Source organism: Tachyglossus aculeatus, chromosome 20 (assembly GCF_015852505.1).
Source record: "Tachyglossus aculeatus isolate mTacAcu1 chromosome 20, mTacAcu1.pri, whole genome shotgun sequence".
Classification (NCBI taxonomy): Eukaryota; Metazoa; Chordata; class Mammalia; order Monotremata; family Tachyglossidae; genus Tachyglossus; species Tachyglossus aculeatus.
Window position 1 is genome coordinate 26,920,841 of NC_052085.1, and position 24,320 is coordinate 26,945,160.

General features: G+C 41.8%; 1 protein-coding gene across 5 annotated transcripts in view; it reads right to left on the reverse strand.

The window, feature by feature from the left end:
* The window catches only part of DEUP1 (deuterosome assembly protein 1), a 76,750-nt gene that overhangs the window by 30,015 nt on the left and 22,415 nt on the right, over positions 1 to 24,320 (reverse strand). For 3 of the 5 annotated variants that reach the window (XM_038762104.1, XM_038762103.1, XM_038762102.1), the window contains exons 6-9: positions 22,929 to 23,174; positions 8,357 to 8,499; positions 6,816 to 6,921; positions 3,282 to 3,479 (exon numbers count right to left, since the gene is read on the reverse strand). In XM_038762104.1, the coding sequence (XP_038618032.1) occupies positions 3,282 to 3,479; positions 6,816 to 6,921; positions 8,357 to 8,499; positions 22,929 to 23,174 (693 nt within the window). Of the gene's footprint in view, positions 1 to 3,281; positions 3,480 to 6,815; positions 6,925 to 8,356; positions 8,500 to 22,928; positions 23,175 to 24,320 lie in introns of all 5 variants that reach the window. The other 2 variants (XM_038762105.1, XM_038762106.1) reach the window with 1 other exon arrangement.

Below are 24,320 nucleotides of genomic sequence, written 5' to 3' on the forward strand. Positions count from 1 at the left end.
CTGTTTCCAGAGTACTGTTCTAAGTACTGGAGGGAGTAATAATAGTAATAATAATAATAATAACTGTGGTATTTGTTAAGCATTTACTATATGCCAAGCACTGTCCTAAACACTGGGGTAGATACAAGATAACCAGGTCTCATATGGGCTCACAGTCTATGTAGGAGGGAGAACAGGTTTTGAATCCCCATTTTGCAAATGAGGGAACTGAGGCACAGAGAAGTTAAGGGACTTGCCCAAGGTCACAGAGCTGACAAGTGGCAGATCCAGGATTAGAGCCCAGGATCTCTGATTCCCAGGCCCATGCTCTTTCCACAAGTTCAGGCTGCTTCTCTACAATACAAGTTGGTAGACATGATCCCGGGCCTCAAGGAGCACTTAGAACAGTGCCCAGCACTTAGAACAGTGCCCAGCGCTTGGAACACTGCTTTGCACATAGTAAGCACTTTAAAAAATGCCATAAAAAAGGAGCTTGGAAACTAGTCCCACTGCCCAGAGGAACCATTCCAGCAAGAGGAAAGACGGGATGGAAGTGAGGTTGGAATGGCTGTGCAGTTGGACTAATAAGAACAATAACTGTGGTACTTGATTAGCACTTACTATTATCTGATCCATGTGGAGTTTGTGGCCTAAGTAGGAAGGAGGACAGGTCTTGAATCCCCATTTTACAGATGAGGAAACAGAGGCACAGAAGTGACTTAGCCAAGGTTATACAGTAGACAAGTTGGTGGAGCTGGGGTCAGAACCTAAGTCCTCTTACTCCCAAGTGCTCTTTCCACTAGGCCGTGCACATGAGGAAGAGAGACCTTCAGGGCAGTAGCCACCTGCATTTCTGCCCACTCCCTAAAACCTGGCACTCTAGTCTATGGCTCTGTTGGTCTGAAGGAAAATGGAACTGAGAAAATCTTCTTGAGGCTTTGAATTCAGTTTTACTTCAGTGAACAAAACCTTCTTAAACCTCTAACTGAAGACAGCAGCTGAATGTAATTCCTGCCCCTTTAGGGCCTTTAATGAAGTCTCAGAATCTTGATTTAGACTCTATATTGAGTTGGTAACCACTGTAGGGATCAAGAGATTTGTTGGGTTAAGAAATGGGAAATCCCTTGAACTAAATATTCCATATATTCTAAATATGAGCTAGATAGTCTATTTCAGCAGGCAATTTTTAACTAATATCAGTACAGCTGCTTATTTACTCTTATTTCATCAAAACATGTTTGATCTGAAACAAGTCAGGTTTTTTTTAAGGGAAGTTCTAGTATACGCTTCTCATCTTCCTCCATTACACTTCCAGCTCCTAAGAGCCTCAGTCTGTCTCATATTTTCTGTATAATACCTAGCACAACAAGGGTCCTCCCTAGATAGTCAATCAGCTTTTGGTTTTAATCTAAATCAAGCACAACTATCTTGAGAGAGCTCTCCATGAGGAAAAACCTTCTGAGAAGTTAATAAGTCAAGGAATTTTGTGTGTACTTTCATAGCTACAAAATGAGTCATCCTTTGCAAAGTAAGGAGCATTCAAAATATTAGAGTAACTTGAATTTCATGCCTCTACCTTCCCATCCCCTCAATATTTGCTCATATGGCTTAATAGAGTACAGAGAGAGCAAAACATTTTCTTCCCCTTTTTAAAAAAAGTACTGTTGAAACTGAAATGTCACCAGATTATCGTCAATAGGGAAGCAAAAAATTTTCCCCAAAAGGAGCAAGAGATATCAACAAAAAGATAAGCCCGTGCAAACACGCACACACACATACACCCTCTTTCAACTTTGCAAAATCAATCAATCAGTTGTACTTATTGAGTGCTTACTGTGTGCAGAGAACTGTATTAAGCGCTTGAGAGTATAATATAACAGAGTTAATAGACATGTTCTCTGCCCACAGTGATCAGTTTTGAAAAGGTGGAATTTCTAATTCTACATCTCCGGAGGCACCCCAATTACAAGCCACTTTTCGATCTACGTTGCTCTGTGAAAAAAGCTTTGCCTGAACAATCATTTCTTCCCTATCACTCTTTACGACTCAGCCAGTCAATTGCATTTATTGAGCACTTACTGCATGCAGAGCACTGTACTGAGCACCCGAGAACAGGCTTGGGAGACTCAAGCTTGGTAAAGTGAACTGAGAAGTGGCACCTTCAGTGGTGTCATTCAAAATGCCTCAAATTTTAAAACGAATAAATTCATAATCCATCAGTAAATCCCCATCTGTTTGTGGTAGGTTCACTGTGGATAATACCTAATGGAAGTGTTAATTAATTTTCTAACATCTTCTTCACACTAATGAAAAGATTTATGGTAGCAACATCTGGGTTATGGTTTCAGGAATTATTAGGTAGTACTCAATGAATTCATCTTCAGAGTTAATGCAGACATTGACTCGGTTATGAATTTTCCTTTCTTCATTTATAGTAACTTGCTTGTGAGTTACAGTTGTCTGGTGTAACTCTTTGTTATGAAAGGGAATAAAGTACTGGCAAAGTGGGAGGTGGCCGTTATTATAGACTCATAGGCTTTATTAAATCATTCCACACAAAGATTTAGGGAGAGAGGATAGATTTTGCTGTTTTTATGCTATCCACTTCCAACTGATTAAAGCCAGTACAAGTGTAGTGACTGTGAGCTCGTTGTGGGCAGGGAAAGTGTCTGTTACATTGTTGTGTTTTACTCTCCCAAGTACAGTGCCCTGCCACAGTAAGCACTCAATAAATACAATTGATGACACTGAGTCCTACTGTTATGGAAAGTGGGTAGGAAAGGACTGTGTCAGGGGAAGAGTGGGCATGAGAGGAACGGGTTTAAAATGGAATAAACAGAAGACTATAAGCAGCCGCTATCCTGATAAGGGTGGAACCCGGCAATTATCTGTTTTCCCTAAGCTCCTGCAGGGGTTCAAAAAATATTAAATTATTTTGATGATTATGCATTCTTAATGAAAAGCTCTAAAGGAAATATAATGGATTAAAAAATCCCAAACTAAAGATTAATTGGATTTAATTCCACTGGAAAAAAACATAGCAGTTTTAATGAAAAATGACCATAAAAATCCAAGGGGAAAAAAATGATCAGAACTAATTTTATTTCTAAAAGAGATCTACGGACACGATCTGTTTATCCCGCTAGTTCGGTTTTGACTGAATTTTGTATTCGTTAAGGTGGAAGTGTTGTTGTAAGAGAGAAACAATGGCACAAGGTACAATGCCTTATTTGCCCAAAACGAAAATCACTGTTGGTACAGGCCTAGAGAAAGACCTGTTCAGACATTGTCTATCTGCATACCTCTTGTTTGGCTAACATTTTCTCCTTGATCTCTAACTCCATTTTAAACTGTCTTTCCATAAGAGTAGCTTGCTTCATGATAGTTGCTATAGTGATCTCCTTCTGATGAAGCTCTTCTGTCAGGTCAGAGATTTCAGCCCTCATTCTTTTCTGCTCAGAGCTATGGGACTGTTCCTCGCAATAAAGATGGTTTCTCGTCTGCATCAGATAGATTCCAAAAAAAGAAAGAATATTATGCAGTGTTCATGGCTAGAGTGATCCATAGTTTTCACTTTTAGATTCCAATATGCTAATATGTGTGCTCTTAGGCTGATTTTAAGTATTACTTTGATTTACTACTATTAACGTTTTAATTTTAAGCCTCATTTTGTAACCTGTAATATTTGGAGTAGGACACGAATTTCTTTGAAAGAGGGCGCACACCATGAAATGTGAATTAACTATCATAAAAATGGTCATGCTGGGTAACTCTCAAAAGAAGCACGCTGTTTGAAAGGGCTGTTTTCGAAATTTAGATTTTAAAGCTAAATAACTCAGCTGAAAAGTTTCCTTTTAAAATAAGATCGATTTGCTCCATTTCCTAATGACTTTGGGCCTGATAAAAACCCTCATTTTCACCATAAGATAAATAATTTAAAGCAGTTCTATAATGAAAATAGAGACTAGAAATAAAACATCCCTGGCATTCATAATACCAAGTGCTTATTAGTTTTAGGTTCAAGGGAATAAAAACCTGCTACTATAGTCACTCTGTGGAAGCTACAACTACTCTTCTACAAAGCATTTTGTCACTTTTCCTGCAGAGTAGTGCACTCTTTAGTATTCTCCAAGAGACTATAAGGACATTTGAGCATCATAATCTTTCTCTAAATAACAAATAGTACAGTATCAGTAGAGTCTCAGATTACTCGGTTGCATTACACTCCTGGATACCCTAATGGGAAAAATCAGTGTAACTACACTTGTTTGCTTTTATTAGTGTTATGCAATTATCTATGTGCATACATACACACCCACACATGCACACAGAGACAGAGAGAGAGACAGAGAGAGAGAGAGAAGCAGCGTGGCTCAGTGGAAAGCGCACATGCTTTGGAGTCAGAGGTCATGGGTTCAAATCCCAGCTCCGTCAATTGTCAGCTGTGTGACTTTGGGCAAGTCACTTAATCAATCAATCAATCAATCAATCGCATTTATTGAGCGCTTACTATGTGCAGAGCACTGTACTAAGCGCTTGGGAAGTACAAATTGGCATCACATAGAGACAGTCCCTACCCTACAGTGGGCTCACAGTCTAAAAGGGGGAGACAGAGAACAGAACAAAACATACCAACAAAATAAAATAAGTAGGATAGAAATGTACAAGTAAAATAAATAAATAAATAAATAAATAAATAAATAGAGTAACTTAACTTAACTTCTCTGTGCCTCAGTTCCCTCATCTGTAAAATGGGGATTAAGACTGTGAGCTCCCCATGGGACAACCTGATCACCTTGTAACCTCCCCAGTGCTTAGAACAGTGCTTTGCACATAGTAAGAGCTTAATAAATGCCATTATATATTATTATATATAACATAATAATATATATTATTATATATAACAACTATCCCTCTACCCCGTTCCCTTCTCTCTCCTTCTCTCTCTCTTCCTCTATATATATATATTCTCATCTGCATCAGATAGATTCCAAAAAAGAAAGAATATTATGCATATCATATTATATATAATATTATATATTTCTCTATATATTTCTTTATATATATATATATAAAGAAAGAGAGAGGAAGAGAGAGAGAAAGAGAGAGAGAAGGGAAAGGGGTAGAGGGATAGTTGTCACTCTTACCCATGCATACAACTATAGCTGTTAAGACTGAAGCTCAGATGACCCTCTATTCCACATTGGGTGCAAAGACAGTAATCACAATTTGTGCATCTGCCCTGGTGTCCCATCTGGCCCAAGTCACTGCTCATGGGCAGAAACCCCTCTCCTGCTTGCTGCATACCAGACAGGTGGGCCTGCTGCAACTGCCTCTCAGCAGTAGCTGCTCTGCCACTGTTGGAAACTGGGCTTCACTGAGTCTTTAAAACTCTGCCTCTACCTCTCTGCCTGGGTTTACCCTGTTTCAGTTCACTCTTCATTCTGTCGTCGCCTGTTCTCCTCACCTCTTCTTGAGAAGCAGCGTGGCCTAGTGGATAGAGCCTGGGGCCGGAGAGTCAGAGGGATCTGTATTCTAATCCCTGCTCCGCCACTTGTCAGCTTTGTGACCTTGGGCAAATCACCTCACTTCTCTGTGCCTCAGTTACCTCATCTGTAAAATGGGGATTAATACTGTGAGTGTGACATAGGACAGGGACTGTGTCCAAGCTGACAACCTTGTATCTACTCCAGCGCTTAGTACAGTGCCTGGCACATAATAAGTGCTTAATAAATTCCATTTAAAAAACCCCCAAAAAACCTCTTTTCAGTGAAGCTACGTTACATTGAGCTTTGGCCGAATGCTGGTGAGCTGATGGTGCGTCAGGATTTCGTTGCTGACTGACTTGCCTTGTCATTTGGTTTAGAATAATAATAATAATAATAATAATAATAATGGTATTTGTCAAGCACTTACTATGTGCCAAGCACTATTCTAAGCACTGGAAGGGGGATACAAGGTAGTCAGGTTCTCCCACGTGGGGTTCACAATCTTAATCCCCATTTTACAGATGAGCTAACTGAGGCCCAGAGAAGTGAAGTGACTTGCCTAAAGTCACACAGCTGACAAGTGGCGGAGCCGGAATTAGAACCCACGACCTTTGACCCCCAAGCCCGTGCTCTTTCCACTAGGCCACGCTGTGACTGATGAAGCTGCCGTGCATGTGAGGTTGATGTGGATGAAGCAGCTCCGGCAACCGGGTGTGTCTCTGCTGGTAAGAAGGCTGGGTACCACTCTCACCAAATTCTGCCTCCCAGTCTTCCAAAGTACAAGTTGAAATACGGTTTGTAATCTGGTTTTCCCTCAATCAGTGGTATTGAGCGCTTACTGTTCAGAGCCCTGTAGAGCACTATAATGCAACAGACTAGGTAGACATGATCCTTGTCCTTAAGGAGTTTATAAACTAGAGGTTTTCTATTTCTTTGTCTGTCTGGGCAACCACTGGTTGGTGTGTTACCTTGGCATTGACACCATTAAGCTCTGAGCGGCCTGTCAAAAGCTTTGATTGTGGACAAGGTTTCCTCACTTCAGGCTGATACAAAACCTCCAATTTCTTTGGGCCTGTGTCAATCCCAGCTCTGTGTTGACTAGGTGAAGTGGTTCATAATCAGCTGTGGGTCTTCCCAGTCCCTAGATGACTCTCAAAGACTTTCAGTGGTGTCCTTAGCCTGTCGAGTGGAAAGTTTCCTGGTGTTTTGGAAGTGCGTTCACAGATCAGCTTTCGATAGTGTGTATTATTCAAGCCAGACAGAAAACGAAAGGAAAGGCATGTGACAGGTTGCATTTTAATTCTGTATCAACTCGGATGATCCAAAATGAAATATTGTTTCCCATACCTTGTTCAATTCCTTTTCCTGATTTACATCGTCTTGTGCCAGGAAGGGCAGGCTGTACCTTTTCTTTTCCAGTTCTTTAACCCGATGTGAATAAGATGATTCGAGTCTAAATCAAAAGGTATAGATTAAATAATTAAGGCAATTTGACAAATGACGCTGAATACCATTGACTGATAATTCAGCATATTCTCCTAGATCTTTAGATAGACCTTTAGTTAGCACTTTGGGGTGTAAATGCAAGGGGAATATAGTTTCTAAACATTCAGATTCCGCCAGAAGGCAGCCTGCTTTACCAGCACTTTGATGACTTCTCAGTAATTCAGTACGTGCTCTGAGAATATCTAATTTTCTTTTCCTATGGGCCACTTCTTCACTGGCTTAAAGCCACACAAAAGGCAGAGGGTGTTCCAAGACTATCATGGCCTCTAAACTGCTGTTCATAATAATAATAATGGCATTTATTAAGTGCTTACTATGTGCAAAGCACTGTTCTGTTAAACAGAAAACTGTTTAATTTTTCTATTCCTGTTCCATTTTAGTTTACAATTACTATGAAGATAAAGTAGCAGGTTTAAGAGAGCCCAGCTTGAAAGATGTTCACACCATGGTTCAACTATTTATAGAGTATTGTCTTCCATCTTCAAAGATGCTACTGGAGATATTATTATTATTGTATTATAAAGTGCTCACTGTGTGTTGAGAACTGTTCTAAGCACTGGGGTAGATTCAGGTTAATCAGGTTGGACACTGTTCCTCTCCCAAAAGGGGACCACAGTCTAAGTAGGGCATTGATGTTATCTATGTTCAGGTGTGGATTTAAAGGCTAATTAACTGCCAATCAATCAACAGTATTTATTGAGCGCCTATTACCGGCAAAGCACTGTACTAAGCACTTAGTAGAATACAATGAAAGTAGACTACATCAGCCTTGGCTACAAGGAACAATTGTCCTTTCCACAGTGCATTCGTGTGAAAACTGCCTTTTGCTTCCTCTAGACTGTAAGCTCCCTCTAGATTGTGGGCAGGGAATGTGTCTATCAACTCTGTTATACTGTCCTCTCCCAAGTGTTTAGTACAGTGCTCTGCACACAGTAAGGGCTCAATAAATACGATTGACTGCTTGAAAATAACTTTTGTTTGTAGAGGCTGTGTCTGGTTGTATGGGCTTCCTAGGTTGTAGTAGGTCTTTGCTCAAAAAAGTCAACCCATTTCTGAACTTTTGGTGCAGTGTTGATTTGTCTCCTGTAATTCCCCAGAGACAAGAATAAGAGACCATGTCTACTATCCACCTGGGTTATTCTCTCCCAGTGCTTAGTACAGTGCTCTGTACACTATAAAGTGCTTAGTAAATCCTACTCCTACTACTACCAAATCAATCAGAAGAAAAAGATCAATCATGTTTATTGAGTACACACTGAGTGCAGAGCACTGTCCTAAGCACTGGGAGAGTACAATATAATCGAGTTGGAAGACATCTTCCTTGCCCACAATGAGCAAACATGAAGAATTTCACAAGCAAATACTGTAAATGAAAAACACACCTTTGATTTTCGTGGATATTGTGATAGCCTCCTGCTTTCAATAATTCTCTATGCAACTGCAGTCTTTCCGTTTCTACACCTCTCAAGACATCATCTTGAGACTCCAACTCATTTTTCAGCTCAGAAAGTCCCGTTTTCTTGGCCTAAACAAATAAACCAAATGATTCGACAGTGGTTTTCAGATTTCAAGGTGGTATAAAATAAACTCTTTTGGTATGCCCAACATATGGGCCTTAGGAAAAAAAACACTATGCCAAGTACTTTTCTTGAGTGAAAGGCAATGAGATTCCGCATCCTCTAGAGCGCACTTAAGAACATTCAAGAGATGCAAATTATTTGATTCATTGTAGGCTGAGGTAAATCAAGGGAGTGGTTTCTCCCTTCTTTATTGCTCATTGTTTATTCTAATCTAATATCCCATTAATTAAAGCCCACGGAAAGATAGTGAGAGGCACTTGAGAATAGCCTGTAGAGGGGGATTGTCTTCTTTAACATGCACAGTTACTTGAATTACAATCCTGCTGCCTGATTGTATTTAGGAGAGTAATCCATTTTGAGTAAATCAAGTAAGATTCATTGGGCTCATCAGCAGGGTTCGTGGTGCTCTGGCTCTGGGGGATGGCATAATAGCGTGGCTCAGTGGAAAGAGGGCGGGCTTGGGAGTCAGAGGTCATGGGTTCGAATCCCAGCTCTGCCACTTGTCAGCTGTGTGACCTTAGGCAAGTCACTTAACTTCTCAGTGCCTCAGTTACCTCATCTGTCAAACGGGGATGAAGACTGTGAGCCCCACGTGGGACAACCTGATCACCTTGTATCCCCCCCCAGCGCTTAGAACAGTTTTTGGCATATAGTAAGTGCTTAACAAATACCATTATTATTATTAGTCCTTGGGTGTGGGGTGGGGGAAGCATGAAGCAGCATTGATAGAGCACGGGCTTGGAAGTCAGAAGGACCTGGGTTCTCATCCTGGCTCTGCCACTTGACTGTTGTGTGACTTTGGGCAATCACTTCACTTCTCTGTGCCTCAGTTACCTCATCTGTAAAATGAGGATTAAGACTGTGAGCCCCATGTGGGACAGGGACTGTGTCCAAAGCGATTTTCTTGTATGCACCCCACTGCTTAGTACGATGCCTGGTACATAGTAAGTGCTTAACAAATACCACAATTATCATTATTACTGCCGCTGCACCCTCCTTCCCTGGGCATATTCGCAGTGGGGCTTCCACGGCCCGCTGCTCAGCTGGCACCACCCAGTGTGCCCAAAAAACCCATCCCAGAAGGACATTTGCCCTGCTGCGGCTTGGGTGGATGATTCAGCTGCCCTGGTGACAGTCAGACCCTTGAGGAAAATCTCCACTGTGTTGTTTGGACTTAAGATTTAGGACTGCTGTTTTCAAGGGACTAGGTTCCAAGAAGGAACCTCCCTGCACAAATAGAAAGAGTCATGCCCTGCAAAGGAGGAGGCAAACAGCTAACAGGTGGTACTGAAATGAAGGAAAGGGTTTTCAAGGCATTGTCCCTCTTCCATGGATGGGTTTCTCCAAGAGGGATATCAGGAGAAGTTTTAAGGAGGCTGCGAATTCCAGATCACTTGTACCTCCACTTAGCTTTTTGGTGGTGGTAGTGGTGGTAATGGTAATAGTGGAAATAGCTCTGCTCACTAGCAAAGCCCCTCTTACAGGTAGAGGAGCTTATTTCTTTCCACTGCTTCTTCCCTATAAGACTGGGTTTATTTTGTGGTAATGGTGGTGGTGGTAGGAGTAGTAGTAATAACAATAATGGTGGCATTTATTAAGCGCTTACTATGTGCAAAGCACTGTTCTAAGCACTGGGGCGGCTACAAGGTGATCAGGTTGTCCCACAGGGGGCCTCACAGTCTCAATCCCCATTTTACAGATGAGGTAACTGAGGCCCAGAGAAGTGAAGTCACTTGCCCAAAGTCACACAGCTGACAATTGGCAGAGTCAGATTTTGAACCCATGACCTCTGACTCCAAAGCCCGTATGGGATTTATTGCGCACCTATTAAACACAAGGCACTGCTGCACTAGCAGAAGAAGACAGTGGGAAAACCATTACTATATCTTTGCCAAGAAAACTCTATTGATACACATTTCAGAATGACTTTATGACAGAAGATGGGATGCTCCGAAGAGGACGTGTCCCTGGAGTTGCTATGGGTCAGAAACGACTTGACCACAGTTGAAGAAGACTGCTGAACTCGGGAAAGTGCAATAAAAAGGCAGAACATGCTCCCTGCCCAGAAGAACAGGGATCTTAGGGATCCCCTCTTGGGGACTTTTTAAATTTTATTTTACAGCTGTTTGCCTCTTCCCAGCTGGGCAGTGGAGGCTACAAGAGATAGGGAGAGGGGCACTACAAACGCCATCCTTGACAGCTAACGTCATTTCAGAGATGGTAGAAATGGAGGACCGAGGTGCTGCTAGATTGCAAAAGGCTTGAGGAGAGGAGGATATCATAATAATAATAATAATAATGGTATTTAAGTGCTTACTATGTGCAAAGCACTGTTCTAAGCGCTGGGGGGGATACAAGGCTATCAGGTTGTCGCATGTGGGGCTCACAGTCTTAATCCCCATTTTACAGATGAGGTAACTGAGGCACAGAGAAGTTAAGTGGCTTGCTCAAGGTCACAGAGCTAAGTGGCTGAGCCAGAATTCGAACCCATGACCTCTGACTCCCAAGCCCGTGCTCTTTCCACTGAGCCATGCTGCTTCTCTACTGTCTACTAATGCTATTGTTATCAATCAATCAATCATATTTATTGAGCACTTACTGTGTGCAGAGCACTGTACTAAGCGCTTGGGAAGTACAAGTTGGCAACATGTTCTCTCTCAAGTGTTTAGTATCGTGCTGTGCACATAGAAGCTGCTCAATAAATAGTTTCTTGTGGACAGAGATCACGTTTACCAATGTATTGTACTCTCTCAAATGCTTAGTACAGTGCTCTGCACACAGTACGTGCTCAATAAAAACCACTGATGGATCAGTTAAGCTAAGATAGATGGTTTTTCCACCACTGGGGTTATTTCACAATGCCGGCACCATTCAAAAGCTATTAGTTTTGGATTAAAGGCTTTATCTATCTTGCATCCAGATCAAAATGGCTTCAGCCCATCCTTAAAACTTCCATGCCCACTGAAATTTCCTTTAATCTATGCTTTGAGAAAGCAGATTTTCTAAAGAACATTACCCAACTTCTTCCCAGGGATAGTAATTACTGAGATCAATTCCTGCTTCTTTATCTTACTCAAACTACTGAGAATTATATTAGGCTGCTAATGAAATCAATTAAAGTAAACTTTATATAAGTGATAAGTTTTCAGGAAATAAGTTAGAAACTAATACATTTTTCTTAAAATGTCACAGATGACAATTTTTTTACACTATGAACAGAGGTTTTTGGAAAGGAGGATAGTGAGTGATCTCATACTGTACCTGAAATATGTGCACAGAGAAGTCCTTACAAGGGAAAAGTGTTAATACTTTGGAAAGCAATGTGTAGCTTCCTCTTACCCAAGGAAAGTTGGCCAAGAATGATGGATTATAAAAAATACAGTGCTTGTTTTCAGCCAGTCCTAAAATATCATATAATTACTAAATGTGTAACAATAGAAAAGGGTGTGACCAAGGTAGTGGACAAAAGTTGGAAATAAGTGAACCTTGGCTATGCCAAATGTATTTCAAATCTCTTACCCTCCCTCGTTCTCGCCTTCTCTTCCTTCCTCCTTTTCTGTCTCCCTCTGTCTCCTTCCTTTCCTCCTGTCCTCTAGGTCCTTTGTCAAGAATTACATTTTCAAACCAAACAATCCAAAAGGAAATATTGAACAAAAATAACAAAATGTGTCCGTAATACCTCTCATTTGCTGGGCCGCCATTATATAAGAGCAACATTGGCAGGAATAACCTTTCCTGCCCTAAGATCTTATCTGTGTGGCAGTGGAACAATGGAATGGGATAAAGAAAGAGCGCATAAAGTCTCTTTCTCTGGAGATTTTTTTTAAAATAGGGTGTACCCTCATAATAACAATAATAATGATGATGGCATTTGTTAAGCACTTACTATGTGCAAAGCACCGTTCTAAGCGCTGGGGAGGATACAAGGTGATCAGGTTGTCCCACATGGGGCTCACAGTCTTAATCCCCAGTTTACAGATGAGGTAACTGAGGCCCAGAGAAGTTAACTGACTTGCCCAAGGTCACCCAGCTGACAATTGGCGGAGCTGGAATTTGAACCCATGACCTCTGACTTCCAAGCCCATGCTCTTTCCATTGAGCCACGCTGCTTCTCATCTGTCTGCGATGTCAGAAAAGTAGTCCTGCCTTGCGAGACAAACTTGACGACCTCTCCAAATCCCTTGCAACCTTATGATTTTATGATTTTTGGCCTTTGACAGTGCACTATTCAACCTTTAACACTGAAACGCCAAGGAGAATAGCACAAGTGGAAAATTTTAAGACATGCTCATCATCAAATGCAGTCCGCCCTCACTGCTCTCGCCTTTTAAGTACCCCAAATTCACAAAGCAAGCAGTGAGGTTTACAGATCAACTATATGAGAGGCCAAGTTCACTTAGGGAGGGGCCTGCTCATTTGTGCTTTGAAGGGGTAAGGAAAGGAGGAGGTGGCATTTATCTCCTTTTGATGCTCTTTACAGATTGGATGCATGATGGGTGGGTGGATGTGGACTGCTATCAGTCCAGTCACAAAGACTGTGACGCGGAGAACTTGTAGGAAAGGAAACTGAACCAGAGATTAACATAGCCTTTAAAGGGTAAAACATCTTGGGGTGATACTCTTGTCAGTAGCAAAACCAATTCCACATGGCTCCCAGGCAAAATTTCTGCATCTGAGACCCTTCTCTTAGGGATTGAATTGCTAGATACATAAACCCCAAAAGGGCACACTCCAAGTCTGAGAATCCCCAGAGCTTTGTGCACCCAATAAATGCCTTTGATTGACTGACTGATAGACAGATTCTTCCTCTCACAAATAAGGAGGGTTCTCATATCCCCAGAGCCCAGGGCAGTCACTTCTGCTCCCCAGTAGCAGTTCAGACCCTGATTTTAGGCACAGTTGGAGGTCAAGCCTTGTCCCCAGTACTAAAAGTTCCCTCCCTCAGAAATAGGAAAATTTCCTTCTCCGTTCCTTTGGATCAGATAAAACTGTGTCCCCATTCAGAATACTTCTGCTAGAGTGTGATACCAGAAAAGATTTAGGAACAACTCATTTCAGAAGTGTGACTCCACAGAGAGTTTATCCTTTCACTGACCCAATTTTACAGTCAAGAATTTAGGCCAGGGCGACTCTTCAGGTACTCAGTGCCAAATATCACACTGAAAATCAACCTGAGGGCTTGGAAGGTAATTGTTGAGATAATTACACCAAAAGTCATGTTAAGGTTTGTGGCTTGGGCTTAGAATCATCCCCCCTTCACAATAATCCGAGTCTATTGTCTTTTTTCCCCTAGTCCAGGAACAGCACCAAGACCTAGAATTATACTCTCCCAGCGCTCAATACAGTGCTCTGCATAAAGTAAGCACTATTGCCGAGATGAGACCCCAGCATAAGGCAAGAGCTACAGCTATGAACAGGACACCTTTCTAAGCACTGTATAAGGCAGATGAAGAGATACAGCCTCCATTCTCAAGACGCTTCCATTCACAACTTATGTAGTGTTATAACAGTGCTTTGTAAAGCGAATGAAAACTACTAAAAGAATCAGTCTACTGTTGAAGAGTCACTAATTTTCCAATGAAAATTTTAGAAAATCTAGTAAGTGAAAGTAAAGGATGAAGATAAAGAAAACTGTAGGTGCCAGTTTTCATTTTCAGTGGGGAGGGGAGAAAAAGGACAGGGATTTTAGAGGTTGGGGACAGGGATGGGAGGGAACAGGCTTTAAAGAGCAGGCAGGCCAAAAAACTACCAATCTGGGGAGTTCTCAGTCCTTGACTGGAAACTCTGGGTTTTTTTTCAGAGACCTGGAATGACAGAGGCTGGGAGTCCACTCACAAAGCGAAGAGCTTGACCATCCATTGGAATCAGCACAACTACATTTGAAGGAAGATGTTTGAACTGAATCCTGAAGAGGAAGAACCCGTTTAAGAGACTCACAAAGGGTGGCATCTGAATTCGAACAAAACTGGATATGCTAGTCAATCTTGAAATAGGGAATTACTTGCAGCCCTAGGGTCAGCAATGATGAAGATGGTTTAGTAGCAATTTTAATTATTTTGCTCTTTGAGATAGTAGTTTGAGGGACAGGCCAGATGGTTAAACCTTTATGGAGCTGAAATATCTATCTATCTATCTATCTATATATATATATATATGTATATATATATATATTTTAATGTTATTTGTTGAGCTCTTAGTATGTGCCAGGCACAGTACTAAGCACTGGGGTAGATACAAGCTAACCAGGTTGGACACAGTCCACACAGTTTTAATCCCCATTTTACAGATGAGATAACTGAGGCACAGAGAAATGAAGGGACATGCCCAAGGTCTCCTAGCAGACAACTGGGGGATTGAGGATAAGAACCCAGGTCCTTCTGACTCTTAGGCCGGTGATCTACCCATTAGGCCGTGTTTCTTCTCAGTTTGTATTAATCAGCAAGATAGCTCTAGAGGATGAGTGATGAGAGAAAAGGAGCCAGGGAGGAATCGGCTTCACTAATGCAGGTAGGAAAATAATAGATGGTTTTACTAATAGAGGTTAGGGGATCTCTCTAGAGCATGGATAAAGACAGTCATCTTTTTGAAATCATTTGATACCTTCCTACCTAAGAACCAGAAAATATACTTCATCAGGTCTCCAGTTCTGAATCTAATAACAATATTTAGGATTCCTAAGGTGTATATTATCGTGTTAGGATTCCTAAGGTGTATATTATCATATGTCCCAGAAATCTGGACCCACAGGAAAAATTACATACATTAATTTGAATTATTCAAATTACATGCCACATCTTTTGATCCAGCCATTAGGCTTGTTATATTCCCTGAACTCTGTCAAACCAACTTGAGAAACATTTAAATTGAAGCGTACAATATCTGTTTTCCCTGTGGGTCCAGACTTTTGGGACATTGTTCAGTGCATATATCTGAGGTACACGTTACTACATTGCACAATTCTGCAGTGCCTATTTACATTTTCTTATGGAAGGCTAAGGTGTTAAGTGTTAAGAAATATAAAGGAAATTTAAGCCACAGACCCCAGAGATTAACATTACTAACTCTATGAGGATGAAGTCCAACTGGGGAAGAGCCTCAGGGTTTCCATGCTGGAATCTTTTTTTTAAAAAAAAATGGACACTATAATGAGGTAGACTAAAGAAGCTAAAAGACCAACTTTTTGATTGGCATTTAAGTGAGGAAGATCTAATTCCCTTTAATTTTATCACTACAGCATTGGTGAGATTGCCACAAATTTCCAAAATTTGAGTATTATGCAGTATAATAAATGAAGAGTTTGGTTATAATAAATGCCTGTAAAGATAAATTGCAAAGTTGCTAAAAAACCTAGGTGACAAGGTGAGAAGCTTCTGATGCTTCTGAATGGATATCTCCCTGTCTCGTAAATACAACTTTTGTGATAGTAAACTCTCAGTTAACCAAAAGAATCAGGATTTACTTTACCCCAAGTAACCAATTTTCCCAGTTCTTGCATGATGTTGAAAACCCATCATTGAACAATTATAAATAGTGTAGCCATTTTAGAGAGCGTCATTAAAAATGTTTTCATTTACTGCAGCAATAAAAGATAAGTATGTACCTTTGTATTGTATACATGTAATAATGGTATTTCAAGTCAACTGTAGCCGCTCTGAGCTATAACTAGGGTGTTTAGTCACCTAGCGGATCTTGAGGTTGAGGTTGATTTGTTTCCTTTTCAGTCATTTCGTTGACAACATGGACATCACATTTGATGTCCAGGAATGTGCAGGTGGCCACATATGAAGAACTCTTCAGAGATATCAGCAGCATGGCCTAGCGGATAGAGCACGGGGCTGGGAGTCAGAAGGACCTGGGTTCTAATTTCCGCTCCGCCAACTGTCTGCTCTGTGACCTTGGGCAAGTCACTTCACTTCTCTGTGCCTCAGTTTCCTCATCTGTAAAATGGGGATTAAGCCATGGATTGTGTCATATCTGATTAGTTTGTATCATCATCAATCACATTTATTGAGCGCTTATTATGTGCAAAGCACTGTACTAAGTGCTTGGGAAGTACAAATTGGCAACATATAGAGACAGTCCCTACCCAACAGTGGGCTCACAGTTGTATCTATCCCAGTACTTAATACAGTGCCTGGAACATAGTAAGCGCTTAACAAATACCATGAAAAAAAAAATCAGGCAGCGCAGAAACATCCGGGTAAGGCAAAGAGGAGGACATGGAATGTCAACGTAGCTGAGGATTTTGCTTGTGCATATCCTTGAACAGCTCCTCATTTGTGCCTATTCCCGAGACTCTTCTTTCTTTCAGCAAGATCACATGGTTCACGCCCCCTGAGCGGAAGAACAAGTTTTCCCCAGGAAATTTATGGAGTGAGCAGATCCAATGGTTCGCAGTTTGGATGCATCTGTATTTAACTACTCCTGCATCTCATCTTCTTGCAGCTGGGTGACTCATTCAAGGGAGGGTCCTAACACCACTAGCATTGTTTCCAGAGCTTTTCTTCACCTTCTAGCAGGCCCTTCAAACATTCTTCATCAAGATGACCTGTTTTCAATCGAACCACCAGATCATATCTTCCTTCAGACTCTTCTCAATATACTCTTCTTTGCCATAACCCATGGGGCAGGGTGGCCTAATGGAAAGAGCATAGCCTGGGAATGAGGAGGACGGGATTCTGATCCCAGCTCTGCCACTTGCTTCTTGGGCAAATCACCTAATTTCTCTGTGCCTCAGTTTTCCCGCCTGTAAAAGGGCAATTAAATACCTGTTCGCCTTCCCCCTTAGACTGAGACCGTCACGTGGGACAGGGACAATCAATACCTGATGTGATTATCTTTTATCTACCCCAGTGATTGATACAGTGCTTGGCACATAGTAAGCACTTAACAAATATCAAAATAATAATCCTTATTAAGAACAGTTTGCTTTAAATATGCAATTTGAATCTAGGTGTTTTGGAATGAATAGGCTGACCCTCAAAATGCATCATTTTACACACACATTCACACACACACAACATCACCCCTAGTATGATACTTTTGGGTTCCACTAGGTTGTACCAGGGATGTAACTGGTACATACTGCATAAAAATGCTCCCTGAAATGATTTCGGTTTTAGGGGAAGAGGGGCTGAACCTGACAATTGAAAAGACCAATTCTGCTGTACTGTCCTCATGAAAGCCAGCCAATATTTTTATCATTCCCTTCGACTTCTGGAACTAGGTTCTAGTGGGCTCAGAAGATGAGAGGCAGATGGGGCACGTTCTGAAAGCCCTCAGCTGAAAATGGTTTCTAATAATTTCTAAGCATAAGATGATGATGATTATGGAATTTGTAAAGTGCTTACTATGTGACAAGCACCGTTCTAAGCCCTGGGGTAGATAGAAGAGAATCAGGTGGGACACGATCCCTGTCCCACATGGGGCTTATTGTCTAAGTAGAAGGGAGAAGAGGTATTCAAATCCTGGCTCCACCACACGTCTGCTGTGTGACCCCGGGCAAGTCACTTAATTTCTCCGGGCCTCAATTCCCTTATCTGTAAAATGGGGATTAAGACTGTGAGCCCTATGTGGGACAGGGACTGTGTCAAACCTGATTAACTCGTATCTACCCCAGAACTTAGAACAGTGCTTGGCACACTGAGGCATAGAGATGTTAAGTGACTAGCCCAATGTCACAAGGCAGGCAACTGGGTGGAATTGGGACTGATATGTAAATCCTCTGACTCCCAAGCCTTTGCTCTTTCCACTGCTAATCCTAATCTCAAAGCAAAATATTGGTGCACTGAAGATCAATAAAGATATGAAGAACTTTAAAATACCATCTTTAAACAGCAAGTATGGTTTCATGGTCATTCTTTATAGGTGGTTCTAACATGTATGTTAGGACCCATGAATAAAACAAGCCATTCCACATTTTACTTGAAATCCTTTATAGCAAATCTCTCTCTCCACTGCCACCAGCCAACTTCGAGTTGGATAAACATTTTCAAAGAAGGCCAATTTGGATGCAGCATGACTAAGTAGACAAGCATGGCACTGGGAGCCAGGAAATTTGGGTTTAATCCCAAATTCTGCCCCTGGCCTCCTGTGTGACCTTGGACAAGTCACTTTCAACTCCCAGGGCCTCAGTTTCCTCATCTTCAAAACAGGGATAAGATAACGGTTCTCCAGACTCTTTAGACTGTGAGCTCTGTGTGGGACAGGAACCTTACACGATCTAATATCTTGCTTATATCCCAGTGCTTTCATCCTCTTGAAAAATCTGTCCCACTAAACAGTGGCCAACACCCCAGGAAGAGAGCTTTTCCACTGGCCGCAGCTTCAAAATCAGTGGATCTCAGGGCACAGGCTCAATCTACAACCCGATGCTATGGGGCTTCTTACATCTAGTTATACAAGCCTTCGTGCGATTCTTTAGAAAAGGCCTTACCAGGGAATATGAGGTTAGAAGTAAATATCTTAAGGGCGTGTGCTGTTAAATCACTTGTCAAGAAGAGTCACACTCTCCCCTGGCAGGGTTCGGACAATCTGTTTTGGGTAGCATGAGATTTGTCTGAGTCTTTAGTTGAATTAAGTCTGGACACATTTTCTTTCTGGTTGTAAGTGTCAAGAACAGTGAGAGCACAAATATTTTGCTTCTGAATCAAAGCACTCTGCGTGGTACCTTGCTCAACACATTTATTCAGTGCCATTTTCTAGGGCAAGGTAAACCCATTATACTTACACCTCACAGAGGTGTGGGAAAAGGCGCCGAGTTACCACTTCTCTGAAGACATAACTGTAGCATGTAATTCATTCAATTGTATTTATTGAGCGCTTACTATGTGCAGAACACTTTACTAAGTGCTTGTAATGCCGATAATGACTTTAGTTAGCTTCCTCTCTGCCCATGCCCACTACCTCTCTGTGTTTTCCTGTCTCCATTTGGTCCGTTGCTTGTCTTTCTCCCTTCATCTCTCCCAGCTGTCCTTCAATCAATCAATCAATCAATCGTATTTATTGAGCACTTACTGTGTGCAGAGCACTGTACTAAGCGCTTGGGAAGTACAAGTTGGCAACATATAGAGACAGTTCCTACCCAACAGTGGGCTCACAGTCTAAAAGACTTCACCCTCTCAGTTTCCTGGGAGACCTGCCTCAAACTCCCTTAGGTTGAAATTTTTATTCTGATTAATCCATCAGGATTTTTCCTCTCTCTCAGGTCAGTCTGGTGGTTTCTCATTGTCTCAAGTGACCTGAAATCCACAAGTTCTTTTAGTTTGTCTTCCCCCAGAATCCAAATGGTTTGGCCTCTAAGTCTTGGGGGAGGATTTTAATCTATCAATCAATCGATGGTATTTACTGAGCGATTACTATGTGCAGAGTACTGTACTTGGCGCTTTGGAGAATTCAATCCTTATGCAGTGTGGTTGGGGGTAAAGTAGAAAATTTATTTTACCAGAATGATGAGCAGACGTTCTCAGGCAGGGGGTGGCAGTGAAAGGAGGTGAGGGGTGGATGGCAATCGTTCCGGAGGGAAGGGATCTGGTGGCTAGCAGTGGAAAGCAGAGGCCTCTGGAAAGGTCCGGGGTGCTGCCAGTGGTGATTGGCGGTGGCCAGCGAGAGAAAGCATTTGTATTTGGTGCCATAGCTACTCCTCAGGCCTGCCAGGGCCCAGAATCGTCTCAAATCTGGAGCAGCAACACAGTGCAGCCTGCCGTGGTGGTGGCGGAAGAACTTTCATTCAGACTGGGCTGTGCCGACAAATTTTCTTTCACCAGAACAGAGCTCTGGCTCACCGCCGCTAATTTTCACTACAGAATATGGAACGAAAACTGGTCAAAGCACAGCTTCGACTCCATTCCTTTCTCGCTGGCCGGTGTCTTCCGTGACCCTCAATCATGGGCTGTTTTGTTTCCCTACCCCTACCTGACAAAGAAAGGGCAAAATGGACTACTGTATCTGATGTTTGGCTAACTGAGAGTCCACCCTTATTTTGTGGAATGAGTCTGTGGTCCATCTGTTGCCTGATGTGGGAGGATTGGTGGTTTTTTTTTTTTTAAGAACTTAAACTGAAAAGCCAAATGTGAAAATATTTATATTGTTTGGTTCAGTGTGGCAACATCCGGTGGTGCAGCAACAGGCAGGTTAAAAAGAATGAATACTGCAGAAAGAAACTGAGGAGGAATCTGAAAATATTTCTCCCAAAATATTTGTTTCTAAAAGGACTAAAATGTCTGAATATTTTCCTAGCTCTAGTCTTTGGATGGGTCTGCATAGTCCAAGTGAATTGGAGGACTGAGCAATTATTTGGTTGACTTGTTACATGTGTTCAGCCCAAACAGATAATTCAATCCAAAAAAAATCCAATTTAGGGCTCAAATTGTCCATTTGGGCTGGATAAGTGGAGCAAATAAACGTGATAATACCTTAAATCTCCAACCAAGTCGGAGTATGCAACACAGACTAGTCTCATCTCCCCAGGCATAATGAAGTTGGCCAAATTTCTAAATACAGAAATCTAGCTCAAGTATCCGGCAGGATTTGTAACTGAGTCTTGTCTCCAAATCATTTGGACTTCTTTTAAGTAACCGGGATTTCTTTTTGAAAAACACACATTATCTTCGCATGATTGATAATCAATCAGTCAGTGGTATTTATTGAATATTTACTGTGTGCAGGACACTTTACTAAGCGCTTGGGGAGATTATGATACAATAATGTTCTTTATGAATCCTAAACCAGAGGAAACTGTACACCATCGATATTTAGTTAAAATACAGTTTTTGTACACTGTTCAATTGAATAATGCCTACAGTGGACATTGGAATTCTCAAGAGGGGATTTTAGGGAAGAATTTGATGTTATATGGAGAAAACAGTGGGAATAGAATTACTAATGAGGAATGTGAAAAGAGTCAGTACGATTACACCATGAATTCAGCTGGGCAATAGATTAGTAGCATGGCGGTTGGTCACTTTAGCTTTGAATTTAAATAAAATTATGGCACAGATTGCCCCAAATTATACTGACTCCCAGTGATTCTGAAATACATGGTATTTTGCCTGGTGGCTTATGTGGCATTTTTGATTAAGGCTTTGTCAGATGGTCTCTTGTAATTGGGCTGGTTTAGGTACTGTCTTTCTTGAAGTCAAGGGGATGGATTCCTTCCAGTCCAAAGATTTTAGGATATCCTAATAGGCAAAAATCAATAGACTGTTAAAAAATGGCTCAATATTGCAGTGGTTTTCCTTTTGCCTCCGTGTCTTGCATTATTTTCAACAGACGCCGCAAAAGTGGGGGGGAAGCAAAACAGGATGAGGAGCAAGGAAATAATGTCGCTTACCTCCTCACCCCAACTACAGTTCTAATGCCTGAACTTTACTGGAGAACGCCATTTCAAACTTTCAAATAGGCTGCTTTTCTAACAGACATCATGGTTTCTTCCAGTTGGGCAAAATTACGGCTGTGATTTCAGGAAATTAAATCAGTAAGAACATTCTGTGTTCAGAAACTCACACTAACCACATTGAAAGTAACCTGCTGGAGCCATTAAAAGTCAGCGGAAGATGAGGAGGAAAGAAAAGGTACGGATGCAGGAGCAGATCCCAGGAGGGGATGAGTCCCAGGATGGGGAGGGGTGTGTCGGAGCGAGAATTCCAGGGAGGGGGTGGTGATGGATTGTCTCCAGTGTCAATGTGGGTACTGGATCAGGGATTTTAAAGGCAAGGAAGAAGGCTTGGGAAGCTGTGGCCTAAAGGAAAACGCATGGGCCTGGGCGCCAGAGAATGTGGGTTCTAATCCGGGCTCTGCCACTTGCCTGCTGTGTGACCTTGGGCAAGTCACTTAACCTCTCTGGCCCTCAGTTTTTTCATCTGTAAAGTGGGGATTCAAATCCTGTTCTCCCTCCTGGTGGGCCTGGCGTCTGACCTGATTATCTTGCAACCTCCATAGCGCTTCATCCAGCGCTTGGCCCGCAGGAAGCACTCAACAAAAACCACAGTTATTATTACTATTTCATTTCCAGAATGGATTTAGACCCTGGGAGAATGTGACTGTTAGTGTATTGCATTTCAAGCAGTTTTAGAAACTCAGCCTGCCTACGCGCTTTGGCTGGAGCTCCACAGCTGAACGAGAGAATGTTCTTCCAACGCAAGCCTACCTTGGCACAGCGTGACGTGGTGTCAGAAGCAACAGTCGGGCTCATGTACAAGTGTAAGAGCTACCTCACAGGCATTACTTAACGTTGAATTTCGCAAGAACGAAACTCCCGCATCATAGGCGAGCATATGCACTCTAGAATTAGCTTCCCAAATTGCACTCCTGACTAGGATAGAGGTCAACGTTCCTATATCAGGGAAGAAAAGAAACATGTTTATTTCCTCTTCACCTTGCACTGTGTTTGATATATTTTCAGTTCTTGGTGCAGTTTCTGGCTTTCGTCGTGGAGCTTGCTTCTGCTTAGTGCCATTTCACTGACAGTAGACCTCAATTTATCAATCACCGACTCATCTTGCTCCACCGTTGCAATGGAAGCACCTGGTTCACCCGGAAAACATTCAAGGTTGGAGAGACTGGCACCTTCCAAACATTTTTTCTTACCAGCTAAGTGGGTTTGATATCTCTGTGCCTGTTTCTGCAAAACAAGATAACTGCATAAATAAAACGCAAGGGTAATATTTTCGGGCTGACACAATGCATAAGACGTGGAGAATTTATTCTTCAACATTAGGAGAAAATTCCTGACAGCCATATTAAATTGTGAAATTGCACCACTCTTCGAGACACCTGCAACAAGAGTGGATAAAGAGCTACAGACTATATGTTAGAAAATCTATTTAGATGACAGCCCATTTGGTTTTTATTTTCCTTCTCCAAAAATCTGTGCTCATATATGAAGACATTACAGAATTCACATTGGAAAGAGGGTGGATGGGGCTGGGAGTCAGGAGACCTGGGTTCTAACCCCCTCTACTGCCACTGACCTACTGTATGGAATAAGTGACTCTGCCACTTATCAGCTGTGTGGCATCAGGCAAGTCACTTAACTTCTCTGTGCCTCAGTTACCTCATCTGTAAAATGGGAATTAAGACCGTGAGCCCCATATGGGACAACCAGATTACCTTGTATTTACCCCAGTGCTTAGTACAGTGCTTGGTATATAGTAAGTGCTTAACAAATACCATCATTATTATTATTATTATTCTTACTTGTACACATTTACTATTCTATTTATTTTGTTAATGATGTGCGTATAGCTATAATTCTGTTCGTTCTGATGATTTTGACACCTGTCTACATGTTTTGTTTTGTTGTCTATCTCCCCCTTCTAGACTGTGAGCCCATTGTTGGGTAGGGACCGTCTCTATATGTTGCCGATTTGCACTTCCCAAGCTCTTAGTACAGTGCTCTGCACACAGTAAGCGCTCAACAAGTGCGATTGAATGAATGAATGAATTATTATTATAATTATATGGGGCACACGTCACTTAACCTCTCTGGGACCCAATATCCACTCCTCTAAAATGACGATAAGAGCCCTGCTGTTCCTACATTTTCGATTGGGAGCAACACATGCGACAGGGGCTGTATCCTATCTAATTATCGTGTATCCACTCCAGTGCTTAGCAAAGAGGCTGGCACATAGCAGGCACTTAATGCCATAATAATAATAATAATAATGGTATTTGTTAAGCACTTACTATGTGCAAGGCACTGTTCTAAGCGCTGGCGGGGGGGATACAAGGTGATCAGGTTGTCCCACGTAGGGCTCACACTCTT